This window comes from Amphibalanus amphitrite, unplaced genomic scaffold, assembly GCF_019059575.1.
Source record: "Amphibalanus amphitrite isolate SeventyFive unplaced genomic scaffold, NRLGWU_Aamphi_draft 000073F_arrow, whole genome shotgun sequence".
NCBI classification, from domain to species: Eukaryota; Metazoa; Arthropoda; class Thecostraca; order Balanomorpha; family Balanidae; genus Amphibalanus; species Amphibalanus amphitrite.
Genome location: NW_024881569.1, coordinates 643,440 through 661,407, shown reverse-complemented (window position 1 = coordinate 661,407; position 17,968 = coordinate 643,440). Strand labels below are relative to the sequence as shown.

Sequence of the window (17,968 nt, the reverse complement as noted above, 5' to 3'; positions counted from 1 at the left end):
TGGTCATTATATTTTTCAGAAAACATGCCGTTATCTCAGGAACTATGGTAGCTAGCAATCGATAGCTTTTCAACTCTTCTTTTTATAAGGTCATTATCAAAATTGACCTCAGGTCAACGGTTTAGCCTCCAGAGGGCAAAAACTCCAAAAATAGCTGTTTTTACGAAAAGTGTTTTTCGACAATAACTTTTTACTTAAAAAAAGCTAGGGCATTTCTATTGCCAGAATCGTATTCATCTCGCCGAGACGCGTTGAATAAACTATAATTTGACCTTGAAAGGTCAACTTCAAAATTTGACCTCTGGTCAAGGTCATGACCTGACCGAAAAAGGTCATGTTGCATATCAGTTGATGCGTCTCGGCAAGACAAACACAATGAGGCCAACCCCATGAGCGTTCTATCTCTTTCCAATCGAGAGTTATTGGCAAAAAGCTGTTTGTAGCCTCAAATGACCTCGGATGACCTTTCTAGAGGCTATCAGCAAAAAAAGACACCTTGGTCGTCACAGGTGGTCCAGATCATTGTCCAGATTGTCCAGATCTGAAATATTTGGACTGTTCCTATGCGTACACACGGATCTAAAGGCATTTTCGTTTTTCTCCATTGACTTATAATGGAAAGGTCACGCCACTGACCAGACCTTAGGTCACGCATATAAAAAATCAGAGATATACACATTGTAGGCACCCATAACATCATGCAATCCACCAAGTTTAAAACCTCTCTGACAAACACTGCAGGCTGGACATGATTGCAAACTTTTTAGGCTTGGTCAGTTAACTTGACCTGGTGACCTGACCTGACACGACCTGGGGTCAAAAATTTCACACATTGTCCAAAATTGATGTGCAAAAAGTTACCCCAAGCGGCGCGGCGCTACGCGCCGCGGTTTTCTATTCACACGCAAAAAACGCGACAGGGTGGTAACATATGCCCCCCCCCCCCACTGGGGCGAAGGTTAACCCGCGCCCCGCTGGGGGGGGGGGCAGAATCTGCCCCCCTGCCGTTTTTCACCGATAACTTCTAAACGCGTTACGCCAGCGACGTCAAACTTTCAGTACCTTTTCATACATCAATTTGACACGTTCCCTGAAAATTTGAGCGAAATCCATCGGAAACTTTTTGAGAAAATGACGTTTTAGTGACGTCATGTTCGCCATTTTCGCCTCAAAAACGGCAAAATTTCAAACGCCGCTAACATCTTCATTTTCAAAGGAATCATCAAGACGTAACAAAAAAAGGTTGTACGTGATTTTACTTTGTCTATCAAATGGCTATCTCAGTTTTTTGAAAATTTTGGATTTTGGCCCATTTTTTTCTTAAAAAAACTGACTTTTTGGGAAAATAATTATAAAATCCAAAATTTTGAGTATATCGAAAAAACCGGAATATATGTCAGAGAATTTGTCGCATGGTGGCCGAACATGAGTGCGTCAGTTACGTTAGTCCTGCCTGAGGTAAAAATGAAAGATGAGGTCATCAAAAATAAATTGATAATACCATGAAAGGTCAGGTCAATATTTTGTGCAATCAAATATCACCGCAAGATTACTTTTCTTTCACTGTGCAAATGGCAATGGTCGCAAAGGAAATTTACTCTAATGAAGTGGCGGCCATGCTACCATATTCAAGAGCTACCAAATAACCTTGAATATTTTTGCTACGAAAATGACGCAGGATCAGCAGGAGGAGGATGTGTGGGAATGCTGCGTTTAAATGGTTATCTTTTCGCGTTTCTGACAACTTGGCGCCTCAAGATACACTATTTTGTGGGGATTTATTATTTAAGCTCCTATAGTATTGAAAGTGCCAGTTGATATTGGCATTTAATGCGAGGAAGATGAGCCAGAGCCGGCGAGCCATTTTGTCGACGTTCATCGTTACACCATCATAGGTAGGTAGGTAGGTACCCGCAAATCAAAATTGGTGGATTCATAAATATCTAGGTTTTCAAGGCTGTGGTACACACTCCCAACGCACTCCCCAAAAACTCCCCAAAAACTCGCAAAACCTATGGATTCCAATCCCGGCATGAGCAGAGCAGACATCGCTCGAAGGTTTTCCAATCTTGATCTTGGGTTCTCCAACCTTACCAAGGAGAGGGCTGTAGGTTTTTAGGTTTGTAGGTTATAGGTTGCAGGATGTATGTTAGGTTAGGTCAGGATAGGTTTGTTTTGTTTTGGTTAGAATAAGCATTTCTGGGTATGGCGCCTGTCCTTCGTTTGAGAACCTTCGTGTGATGTCTGCTCTAAATACCCAATTCCTTCCTTGCTATGATGCAGACATGCACTGTGGTGAAATGCAAGTTTTAAAAACAAAAATTACTGAGTTTTTTCTTGTTCAAGATCATGAATTTTGCCTTTTTATTATAGGCAAAATTCTTATTAGAAAATTATATTTCACTCCAAAAAATATGAAAATAGGTTCCAGTTGTCCACTTGATTTGCCAGTGCTTTTGTTGCCTGGGTTAACAATGAAATGTGTGTTCTTCATTTGTTTGTGCAGACCACACAGCCGAGATGCAGGGTGTGGTGACTGGTGCTTTATTGATGTGTTTTAATGGTCTTATTCTGATTGCGCATCTGGTTTGTAGAATTTAAACAAGATGTGGTGTTTAATGACATGGTGACACCTGACGTCTACCTATGATTTGCCCATGACTTGTAATGAGACTCTGAAACAAGCAAAACTTAGCTCAAAATATAACTTTTACTAGTAGAAGCATTGCTGACTGTAGAGTATCTAGCAAGTACCTGTTAATGCAGTATATAGGTAACAGTGTGATAAAGAATGCCACATTAGTAGAAATACAGTTGAAAACCAATGCCTGCAGACTGCAGAGTGGAGGCATATTTCCAGGATTGTAACATAACACATCATTAAAGGTGCTTAATAGAATGCCTTCATGCAGGGCTTCCAGCCTGCTGCTCAGATTTGGAACCTAAAGCTCAGCATATTGTAGGTAGATGATGACATTATCATTGTCCTCAGTTTAGAGTTGCCCTCTCACAGTTTGCCAGCTGGCCTGAATAACAATGCAGCTCAAAGAACAGCCAGTTTGCACTCTCCTGGTCTCAGGTTCACTGCTTCTGAGTGACCATCAGGGTCCCTTGGCATCAGGTCACAAAGAGGACAACTTCAGCTCACCATATGTTGAGATAGATCCTAAACTTAATCCAGCAGGAGATCTCATCTCACTATCATCTTTCTTACTTAATAATTGTGTGGCTTGATTCTGAAATCAACCATTTTTTCCTTTGCTAATTAATTATAAAAATACTGGTCATCTCTCCTGATATTTGAAAGTGTGTGTTATTTTGACAATTATCCAAATGCATCTGTCCATGTTTCAAGATGTATTGATACAATTACCAGCACTTCATCACAGTTCTTTGATACACTGACACAACTGGCCACACACCTGATAATATGCATCGTTAAAGTCACACATATGCTTATGAGGATAGCGGCAACTATTTACCTGAATAATGGACTAAACTAGCTACCTTACTGCCAGCCTGTTCTTCCATGTGATGCGTCCTTTCAAACATACACGATGATATGAATCAGGGCTTGCCTTGGCCACCCCTCTTTGGGCGACTCGGGTGACAGATGCTAACGCAAACACGGGAGGCAAACGAGAAACGCATTCATGTGGCCTGCTGAGAGGAGCACGGGTTCTGCCGAAAGTCGAGCTGAAAGCCGGCTCCGGTCCGCTGGTGATTGGAGACAAACTTGACGACGAACTGGCCAGCGGAGTAGTCTGTCGGAAAGACGGCTGAGTTAGGATACGGTTAGGGCGTGGGTCGTGGGCGTGATTTGGCTGTTTGTGCACTGCTAACTGTTTGGTTCATGGTATATATGTAGTTTACAGTAGGTTACGGTCTAGAAGAGGGCCTAACCTAAACGATAGACTGAATGCGACGCAGTGTCTTTGAGAGCGAGAGGCAACCCTTGGGGTGGCCGTCCCATCCGACTGTTGCTTTTAGGTTCTGTATTTAACGGCAGCGAGCGTTAGCTAAAGAACCTAAGAATAAAGTTATGCTTAGTGTCGAGTTCTTTTTTGTTCTTATGAAGCTCATGACATCGTTTCAAATTTCATCCAGAGATTTGCATGTAACTTCGCTTGCACTTTTCAGTCTGTTAACCCGCGAGTTGCTGGGGGGGGGGGCGTTAAACGCCCCCACTTTTTTCGCCGGGCCATAGCATAAAAACGGCGCGCCGCAGGCGCGCCAAATTTTGGGTACCTGTAGGGAATTGATTGAAGTTTATTGTGACAAAGTTTCAAAAAAATCGGTCGGAAATTTTTTTGAGATATCGAGGTTTTAGTGACGTCATGATTTCTGAGTTTTCGACCAAAAACCGCATATGTTCAAACAATCATATAAAATCACAAAATAGACATACAGACATGCCGTAAACGCCATTAGACTGCCAATACCATGAAAAATCAAATGGCTATCTTCGATTATTGATTATCGTTCCGCATTTTCCAAAATCTTGAACTGAATCTTGGCAATTTTTCGTGACTACTTCGCGACCATGATACATGCATTTCTTAAATTGAACTTTTTGAGCCAAACACGTACACATATGATAAAATGAATGTCACCATCGTGTTCTACGCCCCAAATTACCCATAAAACATGTGTCACAGGCTGCGAATATCAGTTTTGATTTTTGGGGATATGTGCCTACCCGGTTGACCTGACCTTGACCCTGACCTATGCTTGACTGACCCCTACATGGAGCTGACACTCTTGTAGGCCTTATACGATGGATTGTGCACCGTTTTGACAGAGTTTATGACGAGAGGCGCCCATTGCGAAGTCCTGAAGTCAATGCTACTGAAAGCCCGATTTCAGGTGTTTGACCTGACCTTGACCCGACCTGTGACCTCAAAATTCAACTTTAAAGTACTCATTTGAAGCGTCTCGTCGCGTTCTTTCGTTTGCCGCCTCGTGCGTTTCGCTGCGCCTATTGGTTCTCGAGTTATCGGCTGGGGGCGTTTAACGCCCCCCCCCCCCAGCAAACGGTGGGTGGCGAAATACCCCAGCAACTGCCGGGTTAACAGCTGGACTGTTCCCGGGTTGGGGACGGGGCAGGTATGGTGGCCCGTCACGCTCGCTGCATGAATGCATGAGCGGGGTTAAACCGCACGCCGCTTTCTGAGACCAAGGTCGAGGCACATCCTGCTCTCAAGGGCTGTGTAATGTGTTGACTGCGAGCATGTCGGCGAGAGTGCGGTGCTGGCAAAAGCCGCTTGCTGCTAATCATGCGACAATCCAGGTTAAAGCGTGTACTGTCAAGTGTCATGTAATTATGGCGTACACCGGTGTAAGCTATTCGCTTGTGATCTGATTTTGAGACGATATTACGGTCAACTCATATCTAATCAACGTTACCAATGTCCAAGCCATAACGGCAAGGATATTGAACAGCATTTCTGATTGGCCCCATGCTGTCCGCGGCCGAAGCACCGCCTCCAACTGGGCCCCGCCGCGCGCCACAAACCTGTGACGTCGGCGTTGTCCGTGAGCGTGCTGCTGGCGGCCGCGTCGTTGAGCCGCTCGCCGCAGAGCCGGTCCAGGCTGAGCACCAGAAAATCGTGCCGACATTTGATGGGTCCGACGCCCGCCTGGCCGGCTGGCACGGTCGGCGTGCCACCGGTAGCTGTGGCCACGATCCGAGGGTCGATACCGCCATCTGACTCGGCACGGTGACAGACACACGCACACGCGGCCACAGTCCAGTGTCGGTGCATGCAGTCGGTCAGGGGGGGGGGGGGCATGTGTTAGGGTGGGGAGGGGAGTCAACAGTATTGGGTTTGTCGGTCAGTTCGTCGCATGTCAGTTGAAAAACGTTCTTAACCAGTTAGGGTATTTCCTTGCTATATGCATAGATGTTTGCAATATTTATGTTTGTCGGTTTTTTTGCGTAGTTCAACATCCCTATGAAAAGTTCAATCGCAGAGTGGCATCACCAATTTAGCACACCATATACGGCTGATAATAATTCGAACTTTCTCGTGTTACTCTCACCTGATTCCTCATTTTCAAAGTTAACAATGTTAAACTCATTTGCCATAGCTTGCGATCCAAAGTTGTCGGTGGAGTAGGTAATGCTGCAGAAGCCCGACTCTTTCCTGATACATATCATGTAGTTGAGGTTGTTCTGCAAAAATAGTGGCCATCATCAGATTTCTGTGAAATGCTTAGGGAGTTGAACGAGTACGACTTCTTAGTAGAGGCGGGTGCAAAACATAAATGGATGCGACGCCAGAACGGCAAATATGTAGAAGAAGTCAGACATGTGCATGGATCCGAGTGATGGATCTATGATTTCAGTAGTGGATCTCGAAGCAAACTGCACGTGAGGATCTATGATCCCATCGGATCCGGCGTGAAGAATATCTTGGATCTATGGTCTCATACGATCTGACGATCACCCAAGAACATGGATCTTTGATCTGAGTGGGTCCCACCATGCACAGCAGCTAAACCATGTTTCAAAGAGTTTCTATGTCAATAAGTGCCACAAAACTATGGATTATGACGTGCAATCACATAAAATGACTAAAACAGAACGTTTGTGGGTTGCAACAAATGTTTTTTATTTCTGTGTTCACAAAAAATAAGTGAGGATCTATGGCCTCACTGGATCTCAAGCAATGTAAATGAGACTCGGATCTGTGATCCCTAGGGATCTCTCGATAAGCTCAAGAGCTGGATCTAAGATCCCGTCGGATCCGAGATCAAGATCCGTGGGATCAGATCCCAGATCCATTTTTTGGGATCCATGCACATGTCTGAAAGAAGATGAGCCCGTTTTACGACCACGCAATATTAGCAGCCTGGCTTTTATCTGCTCTACCGTTGATGCCTGGAAACGCTAGCACTTTGCCTTGTCGCTTTGAAGGGAGGAGTATGCAGTCAATGATTGGCTGGTGAGTGAAAATTTCTAGCAATTGAAGGTCTCACGTGTAAACATGCATCATACATGCATGGATATTCTAAGGCACATTGGATGAACAACTCGGCTGATGTCTATTTGTGACACAAATCTTGCAGCAATGACTAACTCATCTCACCATATACCCGCCGTCCGTCGGCTGTCCAGCCTGGCCCTGTACCGCCGGCCTGTAGTTGAAGCTGGCGATTCGGCCGGAGCGGCCGGTCAGGTACTGAAGGCACAGCGGCGGCGCCCGGCCGGCCTCGGTGCGGCGCAGCTGACTGATTCTGACCCGCCAGCGGTGTCCAGACGGTGACGAGGTGACTACCCGCAGCTGCACGGGTCCCGTCCGCTCGCCCACCTCCAGATATACTGCCGCGTTGAGACGTAAGGTGGTCAGGGCGATATATCATCAGACGGACTGGGCTCGTCAGCTGGGCGTCTGGAAGGATTGTGTTTCAAGAGTACCTAAATTTTGGCATTGTCATGAACTTTGATGAGCGAATGATTCCACACGAATAATCAGTACCTAACAGGAAAGCAACTGCAAAAAAAACCATTGCCCTGCGTTCTTAGCTGTGGAACAAATACCAAACTATCCATATGAATCCTGTCCTCCATTCCCTCACTAGCAATGTGATTATAAGCAAGTAACACCTGGTATTTTCACCTTAGCCTGACTCTCGACAATACTCACAGTGTTGACCATGGTTCTGGCCGCAGAGTGCCGGCACTATGCTGTTGCTGTCCTGACCGCTGACGCTGAACACGTCTCGTTTGCAGGTACCGCTCGTCGGTCCCGCCATCTAGAGACATAGTGCATAGCAACATATCAGCAGCGAGTACTCGGGTAAGAGAAAAGGGCATGTTTGTTAATGTTTTAGTTAATTTTTGCTGCCATGGAGCACGTGATGCTTGCTATCGACAGTCATTGCGATTGGTCCAGATACACCGAATGCAACATGGCATGCATCTTTCGCTAATTATAAAAGCATTTCTTGGCGTTGGCTAATGTTCTTAGAATAGGTGTCTAGAAATTGGAGATATAATAAGCATTTCTAGTTTCCATCTAAACTTTTCGCGGAGTTTCCTGTTTTCCATGTCACGCTGTTCTTGAATGATTGCTATCCCAAACGTTTTCGAATCATCGTATTGTCCCATTTATTCCAAGCAATTTGATACTTTGACTTTAGTTTTAACTTTTAATCACCTCTTATTTGCTCAATTTACATTCCTCCACAACCTGGTTTTCATTGCGATGTCGAATGTGAACGGCGTTTTCGTATAATTGTCCATGTCAATTAGCACGTGCTCATCCCGATTATATGGCTCTCGTTTCAGGATGGGCTCTGAGCCGCCGGCGGTGTTGCGCCAGTGCTCGGCGGAGCGGGGCGACGCCGGTCTGGCTCTGGAGCACACCATTACTCTGCTGGGACGTGGCACGGCCGTCACGCGCTTCTGCCTACGTCGGCGGCCCGAGCGAAAGTCCCTGGCCGTTCGCCGCGAGACGGGCCAGCTGATCAGCCTCAAGGCGAGCGTGCCGGACCGGAGCCGCGGCGACGACTCCGAGGTGCTGCTCGACTTGCGACTGGTGAAACAGGTGCGCCGCGGCCGGGCGAGCCGGGAGTTCGAGCGCTGGCCAGAAGATGCCCGCCGCTGCGAGCCAGCAAAGTGTTTTGTCGTCAGCTACGGTGCCGCATTCACGCTCAAGACGCTCTCGGTGGCGTGCCTGTCCGAGCGCGAGTGCGACACGTGGCTGCGCGGGCTGGAGGCGCTGGTGCGAGAGGCGCAGCAGACGCCCTATCCATCACAGGTGGTTCGCTGGCTCTTCAAGGAGTTCTACGGAATGGGCGGCTCAGTGACTCTGAAAGATCTGAAGGCGTTTTTGCCTCGTGTCAACTGCAAGTTGTCCACAGCACGGCTCAAAGAGCTCTTCCAGGAAGCAGATGGGTCGAAGAATGGTCGCATCACGTTCGACGATTTCCTGCGGTTGTACTACCGGATCGTGTGGGACCCCGCTGTGCTAGTTGGTGGCGTCGAACGGTACGTGCGTGCGGAGGAGAACGTTTCCGTGTCTGCGTTCTGTCGGTTCCTAGTCAACGAGCAGCAAGATCGGCTGGGCCGGGACGAGGCTCTGGCCGGCCAGTTCATGCGCGACTACCTACAAGAGCCGCAGAGGGACGTGAAGGAGCCTTTCTTCACTGCTGATGAGTTCGTCAGCTTCCTCTTCAGTAAGCAAAATGAGCTGTGGGACATGAGGAATGACACAGTCACGCAGGATATGACAAGGCCGCTGGCTCACTACTGGATCGCTTCCTCGCACAACACGTACCTCACAGGAGACCAGTTCTCGTCGGATAGCTCCGTAGAGGCGTACGCGCGCTGTCTTCGCGCTGGCTGCCGCTGCATCGAGCTGGACTGCTGGGATGGTCCGGACGCGACACCGCTCATCTTCCACGGTCACACGCTGACTTCCAAAATCAAGCTAGTGGACGTGGTTCGGTGCATCCGCGACAACGCGTTCGTCACGTCCGAGTTTCCAGTGATCCTGTCCATCGAAGACCACTGCAGTCTGCCGCAGCAGCGCAAGATGGCGGCCGCCTTCCACGAAGTGTTCGGCGACATGCTGCTGACGGCACCTGTCGACAAAACAGAAAGTGAGCTGCCCTCACCGCAGGCGCTGCGTCGCAAGATTCTGATCAAGCACAAGAAGCTTCCCGAAGGGTCAGATGAGGTGGTAGTCACCAGCCAAGACGACGGCTTCGATGGCCTTGACCTCAGCGACAGTCTAAAGAACGGCATTCTCTACTTGGAGGACCAGGTGTACGGCGATTGGACGCCGCATTTCTTCGTGCTCGCCAATCAGCGACTATACTTCACTGAGGAGCACTCAGCTGACCAGAACGACGAAGACGGCGAGGATTCAGAGCCGCTGCCACCGAAAGCCAATGTGCCCAATGACGAGCTACACTTTGGTGAGAAGTGGTTCCACGGTCGGCTGCAAGGTGGTCGTCCACGTGCAGAGCAGCTGCTCCGCGAGTACTCGAACCTCGGTAACGGCACCTTCCTAGTCCGTGAGAGTGAGACGTTCGTCGGCGACTACTCGCTGTCGTTCTGGCGAAACGGTCAAGTCAACCACTGCCGCATCCGCACACGACCCGAATGGGGTCAGAACAAGGTGTACCTGATCGACACGGTCACGTTTGACTGTCTGTTCAACCTCATCAACCATTACCGCACCAACCCGCTGCGCACACAGAACTTCACCATGCTGCTGACGGAGCCTGTTCCGCAGCCCAACCAGCACGAAAGCAAGGACTGGTACCATGCTGATTGCTCGCGGGACAAGGCTGAAGAGATGCTGCAGCGCGTGCCTCAAGAAGGTGCATTCCTCGTGCGACCCAGCCAGCGTGATGCCGCGGCCCTGTCTCTGTCGTTCCGGGCTGACCGCCGCATCAAGCACTGTCGCGTGCGACGCGACGGACGTCTCTACGTCATCGGCAACGTCCAGTTCGAAAGTCTAGTCGAGCTGGTCAGCTACTATGAAAAACACCCGCTTTACAAGAAAGTGCGCCTGAGGTACCCGGTGACGAGCGAGTTGGTGGCGCGTGCTGCACTGGAGAAGAACGCTCCTCCAACTGATGGACATGCTTCTGGTACCTACATGGACCCAGCCTCCTTCGCAGCTAAGGTGACAGTCAGGGCACTGCATGACTATCGTGCACAGCGTGACGATGAGCTGACGTTCTGCAAGCACGCCGTCATCACGAACGTGAGCAAAGAGAACGATGGCTGGTGGCGCGGTGACTACGGCGGGCGTCGCCAGCTCTGGTTCCCCAGCAACTACGTGGAAGAGGTGGAGGCATCGGATGAGGCTGACCCATCCGTGCTGGGTTCGCTACAACAGGGATCTGTGGCGCTTCTTCGAGCACAAGTAGAACTCCTCCCGGCCGGTCCACCGTCCGATGGTGCTCCGTCCCTAGAATGTATCGTGCGCGTACTGCCTGCCACATCTCTGACGCCGGTGGACCTCGGCTGCGCCAACTGGTCAGAGGGTCGCGACTGGGAGCAGCGGATCCGGCAAGTAGCAGAGAGCGGTCAGGAGACTGGCGGTGCTCGGAGAGACATGGAACGCATCAAGCGCATCGCCAAGGAACTGTCGGCTCTGATTGTGTACTGTCGTACAGAGACCTTCCAACCGGAGCGACTTCGCGAGTCTCGTGCCTTCCAGGAGATGTCCAGCTTCCCGGAGACCAAGGTAGAAAAGTGGCTGAATCCGCCAAACGTCAAGTTCTTCCTTTGGTACAATCAGCTGCAGCTGAGCCGCGTGTATCCCAAGGGACAGCGCATCGATTCATCCAACTACAATCCCGTACCGATGTGGAATGCCGGCTCTCAGATGGTGGCACTCAACTACCAGACTCCGGACCGGGCGATGCAGCTGAACCAGGCACGTTTCATGCAGAATGGCGGTTGTGGCTACGTGCTCAAGCCGGCGTTTATGCATGGCGAGTCGTTCGACCCGTTCGACAAGACCACGCTGCCATTCCCGCCGACTGTGTACGCGCTGCGCATCATCGCCGGCCGCCACCTGAGCAAGCAGGGCCGGGGTATCGTCAGCCCCTTCGTCGACGTCGAGGTGATCGGTGCCGAGTACGACAACTGCAACAAGTACACGACGCGTGTCGTGCCGGACAACGGACTGGCGCCCGTCTGGAACGAGACCTGTGAGTTCACCGTGCACTGCCCGCCGCTGGCGCTACTCCGCTTCGCCGTCCACGACGAAGACATGTTTGGTGACCCCAACTTCATCGGCCAGGCGACCTACCCGCTGCAGTGTGTGCGGCCCGGGCTGCGCAGTGTGCCTCTGAAGAACGGCTACGGAGAGCCGCTGGAGCTGGCTTCGCTGCTGGTCCACTTGGAGATTCGTCAGACAGAGCGGCCGCCGCCGTCGGTCAGCCAGGCGCTGGAGGGACTCGTCCTGCCCTCACCCGATGGTGGTTCGGTGATCGCCCCTCTGCGCGCGCAGTGAGCCGGCTCGTCCAGTCCCTGCGCAGACTGGACAGCCCGGCGACGCCGTGCGTGCCGCGAGGTGGTCGCTGGTGGAGGATTAGGGGCTCGTCGAAGCATGGGAGGAAAGCATTGCAGTTGATAACTGAAGAACTTCGCGGTGGAACCGCGGTTGCGAATTTACTGGAGAAGTCACCTGACCGCTGATGCGCTGTGGCAATGGGCCCATATCCCCTTGAAGTGTGAGTGGGTCCAGACAAGAGTACACAGAATAGATTGTGGTTGGACCAATGACATGCGAGCTTCAGTGTGCTTTTAATGAAGCCGCTTTGACGAGTGTCGTGGACCTCAGTGGGTCGCGAAGGGCGCGGTGTCGACCAGCTTGACGGCTGTACAGGGTGTTGATGGACGGAGCGTCTGTCTTTCCACAGATTCGTGCAACTCTTGGCGGGATTTGTACCATATATTTTCTACTTTGTTCCGCTTTGTGATGCATTATATATTGTTCTATAAGTGGCGGTTCATCCACTGTCGCGACGGCTACGCTGAGGTAATACTGCTGCTGGTGAGACGACGGAACATGCCCATTTCGGACGGGTTTTTGTAGGGTCATTAGGGATTTTGTGAACTATTTTATCCTAGGTAATGGTGAAGATCAGAAGCTGGAGCTTCCGTAGCCTGTTTTTGCTAGTTTTGTTGGGTTTTGCTTAAGCTGTCGCTACCGCAATGTGCATGCTAGGAAAATTTCGTTTTTATACCCGATGAGCATTGGAGAAGGTATTTGTTTGCTATTATTACGCTTTGCGCCGCTCTACGGCATGCTGTATATGAACTGTTGGAAATGAAAACTCCTGACTCGCCACAATGTTATGGGCTACTGGGTGCGGGCGAACGAACGTGTTTCCTGTGGCCGCTGCGCAGACGCCCTCAATGGGACGGTGGCGGGGAGCGTGTCGTGCCTTCTGTCGTGGCTGACGCGGTCAGTCGGTGTCTCTGTGCTATGAAAGCTTGTCGAGCAGGAGCCGCATGGAGCGCGGGGTAGGAGCGCAATAGAAACCCGGCCGCTGCCATCTACTGTGATTGGCGATATGGTGCTACGCGAAAAGCTAACCGAGCGAGAGAGAATGGTCTGCGGCGAGAGGCGACGACCATGGGCTTTGGTCGTCCAACTGCCGCCGTCCGGGTGCTGCCCGGTCGGTGCTGAGCAGTGCTGGCAATCAGCAGCCCTGTCGGTCCAGCTATCGTTATTTGTCGTAATATACACTATGCATTATTACTGAGTGTTTCTGTGTCAGAAGTTGGTTTGGCCTGACGATGATCACCTGGCGCGATCAATTACCTGGAATTCGGTGAGGTCAAGTCGAATCTGCGTCACATCCGGCGCTGCTTTGTGCACGGTGAGGATGCACGATCGCACTGCCACGCCCGCGACCGGGTGCTCCGGGTTGACAAAGTACGTGTTGTTGACGCTCGTCTCTCCGCCGCACGTCTCGCTCTCTGAAAAAAGTGTCAAAGATTTAGGTACGATGGGCAGAAAAGAGTGTTAATCATTACATCAGCCTTAGCTTGAGGTGTTAATGCAATGTGCTCCGATACGGCCCCATGTTATTAGTCCTCAAGTTCACAGCTCAACTCACTACTTTTGAACGTTCGATAAGGTGTCTCGACTCACGGACACAGCAAACGCCGAAGCCGTGCGCGCAGGCACCGCTGGCCACCCCACGATGTCGGCTACACTCTGAGGGCAGCAGACACGTCCCCCAGCCTCCGCCAATCTCCGAGCCGCACGCGTCGTTCGCGAACCGCAGAACAGTCAGCACCGGCAGACCTGTGAACGGGACGGGTCAGGTCAGCCGTGGTTGACGGGCACATTTGTTCGACGTGTGGTGATGAACGGCTCTATTGTGGAGTGTTATGACTCGTATGACTTCAACTCGAAAGAGGCCATTATTAATTAACCTTCGGGGAGGGGGGGGTGTGCCCCCGGCGTTTTTTGCAATTGCTCGGAACCCGCTGCCGATAGCTGAAAGAAGGCTTGCGTGACTCCAGCCTGATTTTTAGGTTAGGTCAGAAAGTCAATAAGTGAACCTGTATACGGCACTGGTGTCGCAAATTTGCAACGTCATCAATGCCAGGGAGCCTTTCGCACGGGGATTGCACATTGGTACAGGACTTAATTCTTAGTAGGCCTCCCAAGTCCCGAGCTCTCATAGCTTGTGGTATCGGATTTTTCGTAAGGGTCACCCTAGGTCAGGTCAGTCACGTGACATCACCATTGATCAATAGAAAATACAGGGAAATACTCTGATCCTGTTATTTTGGCTCGAGATATGATGACCATCGCAAGCACATGGAATCATGAATTCATAAGCTCCTTGCAAGGTCCGACGTTTAGCTTTTGGATTGTTGACTGCTTGACGTCATGCACGACTTAGATGAGTTCACCGGAGGTTTTCGTCAATAACTCAATAGAACTGAGCTAGCGAGCCAAGAAAGCCACCGATGGACTCGGGAAGATCTGCCAAATCGAAAAATATGCGACTTGAGCTCCTTCGACCAGCTTCGTGACCTGAGAGGCTGTGACCTGCGTCCTGACGTAACCTGAGTCATAGGCGGCGGAACGGGGGGAGCACCGGGGCACCGTGCCCCCCTTTGATTTTGCCATTTTAACATTAGCCCTATGGGCGTTGCATGGAAAGAATGAGACCAGAAGTCGGCAGTGCCCCCCCCCCCCCCGGCTCCCCTTAATTGAATGTGTTCCGCCACCACTGACCTGAGTCAGCTGACGTAACCTGAGTCCTGACCTTGACCTGAGTTTTATGGTCTAAGCTTTCCTCGCCCAAACAAAAGGTATATCATTACCATTTACCTACGGTCTAATAACGTTACTGAGTCATGGTGAACATGATTCCCATTTCCCAAAACGCAGCTCCGCGACCAATTTCGGGCAAGTTATGTACCAAAAACTGAGCCCGTACCTACTTTGGGTCAGTTCAACAAACTTCAGAGGTCACCGGTTGACCTGAGACCTTGAAATCGGGTACCAGACCAGTGCCTGCGTCTCGTAACGGCGCACACGCTCGTTTTACCGGGAGACTTAAGTTCAGTTAGTTTCAACTTTTAAACGGTTCCACCCCTCCCCTTCGGTGTATAGAAAACCGATAGGTCCGGTCACACTGTACCTACCTATATAAATAGGCCCGGTACGGGTTAGACTATAGGCTCACTGTCAACAAATACTTACGTCGGCGGTGAGCTGCTTGGCGGTGAACTGGTGAAACATGGGCGAATTTAAATCCTAAAAATAGCCGCAACCGGTTATTTTTTATGTTGATAAGGCTGACCTCAGCTCTCAAGTCTCAGGTCTGCTAAAACGGGCACGCTCATGAGCCAGTTACACGTGTGCCAAAGGGAGTGACACGTCGGGCCGAGGACTTTTCTTCCTCCGTTCGCACTGTGCTACGCCTGTTACGTTCTCAGAGATCAACGATCCGCTTTGGGTCGCTCACCTGCACGACGTGGCAATGTCGGTAATGTGATTAGAGCTCGGTACGATTTTTCCGCATCATGGCCCGGCGGCTGTCGTCTGCTCGCGTTCCCCGGGCACCCCCGTGGTAGTAAGCGGGGGCGGATAACACTGAGCACAGCCGCTACTGGGGAGGAAAATGGCCTCTGCCGTGCAGGGACCGGTGTTGCTGAGGGAATGTGTCGCAGGATGGAGCACGGACTCGAGGGACCTGCCCTCTTCCGTGCGGGAGCCGCGCGACCTTTCGGTAAGACAAAAACTGGCGGTCCGCGAATCGCCCACACACCGATCCCATGCCACGGGATTTTGGCGAAATATTTACCCACGCACCAATCAACTGCCGCTAATGGCGGCGACACACGGCGCGAGGCATCCCGGCGGAGACAGGCTAATGTGCTGCTTCCCATTCACTGGTGGTATTTGCGAGACAATTCGTACAACACAGTCATGCATTTATCTTTATCTTGATGTAACCTTTCACGGCTTCTAGATATACCATAAGCATGTTACTGTATGTTGTACCTACGTGCATGTGCCGGGCCCGCCCACCTACATTTATAAACATTCCACGAACGGGAGCAAAAGCCACGCTGAAAGATTGCAGATGCGTCACCGGTTCAGTCATTTTTAACTAGACACAACGTAAACGAAAACGTACCAAAACGCAAAACGTGTGCCTGACGTACAGGCATATATGTGCAAACATCCAATGTATATATAAAGTCGAGCAATTATCTATATGAATTATAAGAGCATTAAAGTGATTTGTTTATTTTCATTCACGTGACCCATATTTTGAATGAGCGGATTAACCGGACTTTGTGTGCAGGTCGTGACGTCAATGCTCTACAATCAGTCCTTACGCCGCGCAAGGCCTGTATCAGGCTTAATGTACATAAGGCCATCTATAAGTATATAAGTTATAGTAGTTCCGTGATCGTTAAGATCGCATCGGGTTGACGGTTTCTCCACAACTGCGATCTTCACAAATAGAGACTTTATTCATCATGTGGAGGTAGAAAAATAAATATGCCTAAATAATGCCATAATCTGAAGGCTGTCCTGTCACCGTATAACCCGAAGCTGGCAGATCCGTGATGTCCATCCGTGTAAGGTATGCGAAACTCGTGAAAATCGGCCGGTTCCCCGCATATTGCAAAAAAAACATCTTGTATGACAGGTTGTTCCCCCGGAGACCAGACACATACATTTTGCATCAGTGCATGCAGTGGGGTGGAGCATTGGTGCAGCCTTCAGCCTATATTATTATTGGGGCCAATTTAATCACTATTCGACGGTAGTGGAATTCACATATGGAAATGCGGTCACTCGACAAAGCACAACCTGTTGAGGTATGTAAACCAAATTTACGGTCAATGAAGAATGAAGATACATGACTTCCAAATGCACATAAGTAAAAGGCCGTCTAAACCAACTGTCGCTGATAGTTATTACTTACGTTTGCATGTTACTTACGGACAAACTTTGCCTGTGGCCACTGCCGGCTGGCTGTGTTCGTCGCACCAGTGGCGCTAGCCCCGCCGAAATGTTCTCCGTCAGGAGGACGTCTTGCCGTCGAGGGAGTCGCCGAGTCAGGCCTGCTCCCCGGCTCCTGGCGGGTAGCTGAGTCTCTCAAAACTGACTCTACTTGAGTCACCGCCACCGACTCATAGACACTCGTGTCAGTTGAAGGGCGAGACGTACCGGCAGAGTCCGGTCGGCTAATGCCCTTCACGCCCTCACGCTTCGCAGCTGCCGAAGAGCTGGCACGGAGCACTCCGAACTGTTCACGTTTTAGCACCCCCACCTCACCCCGAACCATCAGCCCGGCTTTCAGCGATCGGCCGGGCCCGCCGATGGTCACATTTAGTGGCGCTACCGTTGACCTCGTGTCCTTCCACTGGAGGTACCCCTCGTCTCTGTTGTCCCGGCCATCCTCAGCCGGAGGTGCAGTCGGTACCGGACCCCGTCTCGGCCGGCCCTGATAGCGGCGCTGGTAGTACTCGGCGCTGCGAGCTCCTCCTGCGCCGCTCCTGGCCACCACCGGCGCCACCAGAAGGATGGACAGGAGCAGCACTGACAGGGCGGGCAGGGGCCGCAGGTAAGCCGCCATCAGCAGGGTGACGTCATCTCCTCCGCTGCACGCCGCAAGACAGGGACGGATTTGGAGCAGGCGGGCCTCGGTTAAGGTCCATGCCTAACCTATTATCCGTGAGACCATTCAAAGCTTGCCATTGCCTTGCTTGCTGACAGTTGATACTGTTGTCAGTAGTGACGCATCCACAGGTGAACTTTACGAGGCTCGTCTTTTCTGAGGCCTTCAACCTTCACCATTTTTAGCGCTTACCAACTGGATCAAATCTCGATGTAATCTCGGTCCATTGTAGCCAAAGCAGGCACTAAAACCACTGTAGGCAGCAGCAATCCAGCAGAAGTCAGAACTCGAACACCCGGCCTCGATCGGTGCACCCTGGCGACTG

General features: G+C 50.7%; 2 protein-coding genes across 4 annotated transcripts; one reads left to right on the top strand and one right to left on the bottom strand.

Moving 5' to 3' along the window:
* Nucleotides 1–1,660: 1,660 nt before the first annotated feature.
* On the top strand, nucleotides 1,661–13,235 carry LOC122379182 (1-phosphatidylinositol 4,5-bisphosphate phosphodiesterase gamma-1-like). Of its 3 annotated transcripts, none has more exons than XM_043361154.1 (3): nucleotides 1,661–1,720; nucleotides 7,736–7,802; nucleotides 8,294–13,235. In XM_043361154.1, exon 3 carries the CDS (start codon nucleotides 8,295–8,297, stop codon nucleotides 11,982–11,984), a length of 3,690 nt encoding a protein of 1,229 aa, XP_043217089.1. In that variant the 5' UTR covers nucleotides 1,661–1,720; nucleotides 7,736–7,802; nucleotide 8,294; the 3' UTR covers nucleotides 11,985–13,235. The 3 variants fall into 3 exon arrangements, with proteins under 3 accessions (XP_043217089.1, XP_043217087.1, XP_043217088.1); XM_043361152.1 differs by having other exon boundaries at nucleotides 1,669–1,895; XM_043361153.1 differs by having other exon boundaries at nucleotides 1,692–1,899.
* Nucleotides 3,345–17,601, bottom strand: LOC122379216. Its single transcript, XM_043361223.1, has 8 exons — nucleotides 17,193–17,601; nucleotides 13,635–13,790; nucleotides 13,302–13,459; nucleotides 7,650–7,758; nucleotides 7,092–7,324; nucleotides 6,043–6,175; nucleotides 5,516–5,674; nucleotides 3,345–3,764 (listed from the first exon to the last, which is right to left on the bottom strand). The coding sequence occupies exons 1-8, from the start codon at nucleotides 17,599–17,601 to the stop codon at nucleotides 3,652–3,654; spliced, it is 1,470 nt and encodes a 489-aa protein (XP_043217158.1). The 3' UTR covers nucleotides 3,345–3,651.
* Nucleotides 17,602–17,968: the final 367 nt, after the last annotated feature.

Bases quoted from the DNA above. Each gene is read 5' to 3' on its own strand.
- LOC122379182 (XM_043361154.1), top strand. From the start codon at position 8,295: ATGGGCTCTGAGCCGCCGGCGGTGTTGCGCCAGTGCTCGGCGGAGCGG.
- LOC122379216 (XM_043361223.1), bottom strand. From the start codon at position 17,601: ATGGCGGCTTACCTGCGGCCCCTGCCCGCCCTGTCAGTGCTGCTCCTG. The intron at 13,460-13,634 runs GTGAGTCGAGAC...CACTTTTTTCAG, and splicing joins CTTCGGCGTTTGCTGTGTCC to AGAGCGAGACGTGCGGCGGA. The intron at 7,325-7,649 runs GTGAGTATTGTC...TCAACGCGGCAG, and splicing joins CCAGAACCATGGTCAACACT to TATATCTGGAGGTGGGCGAG.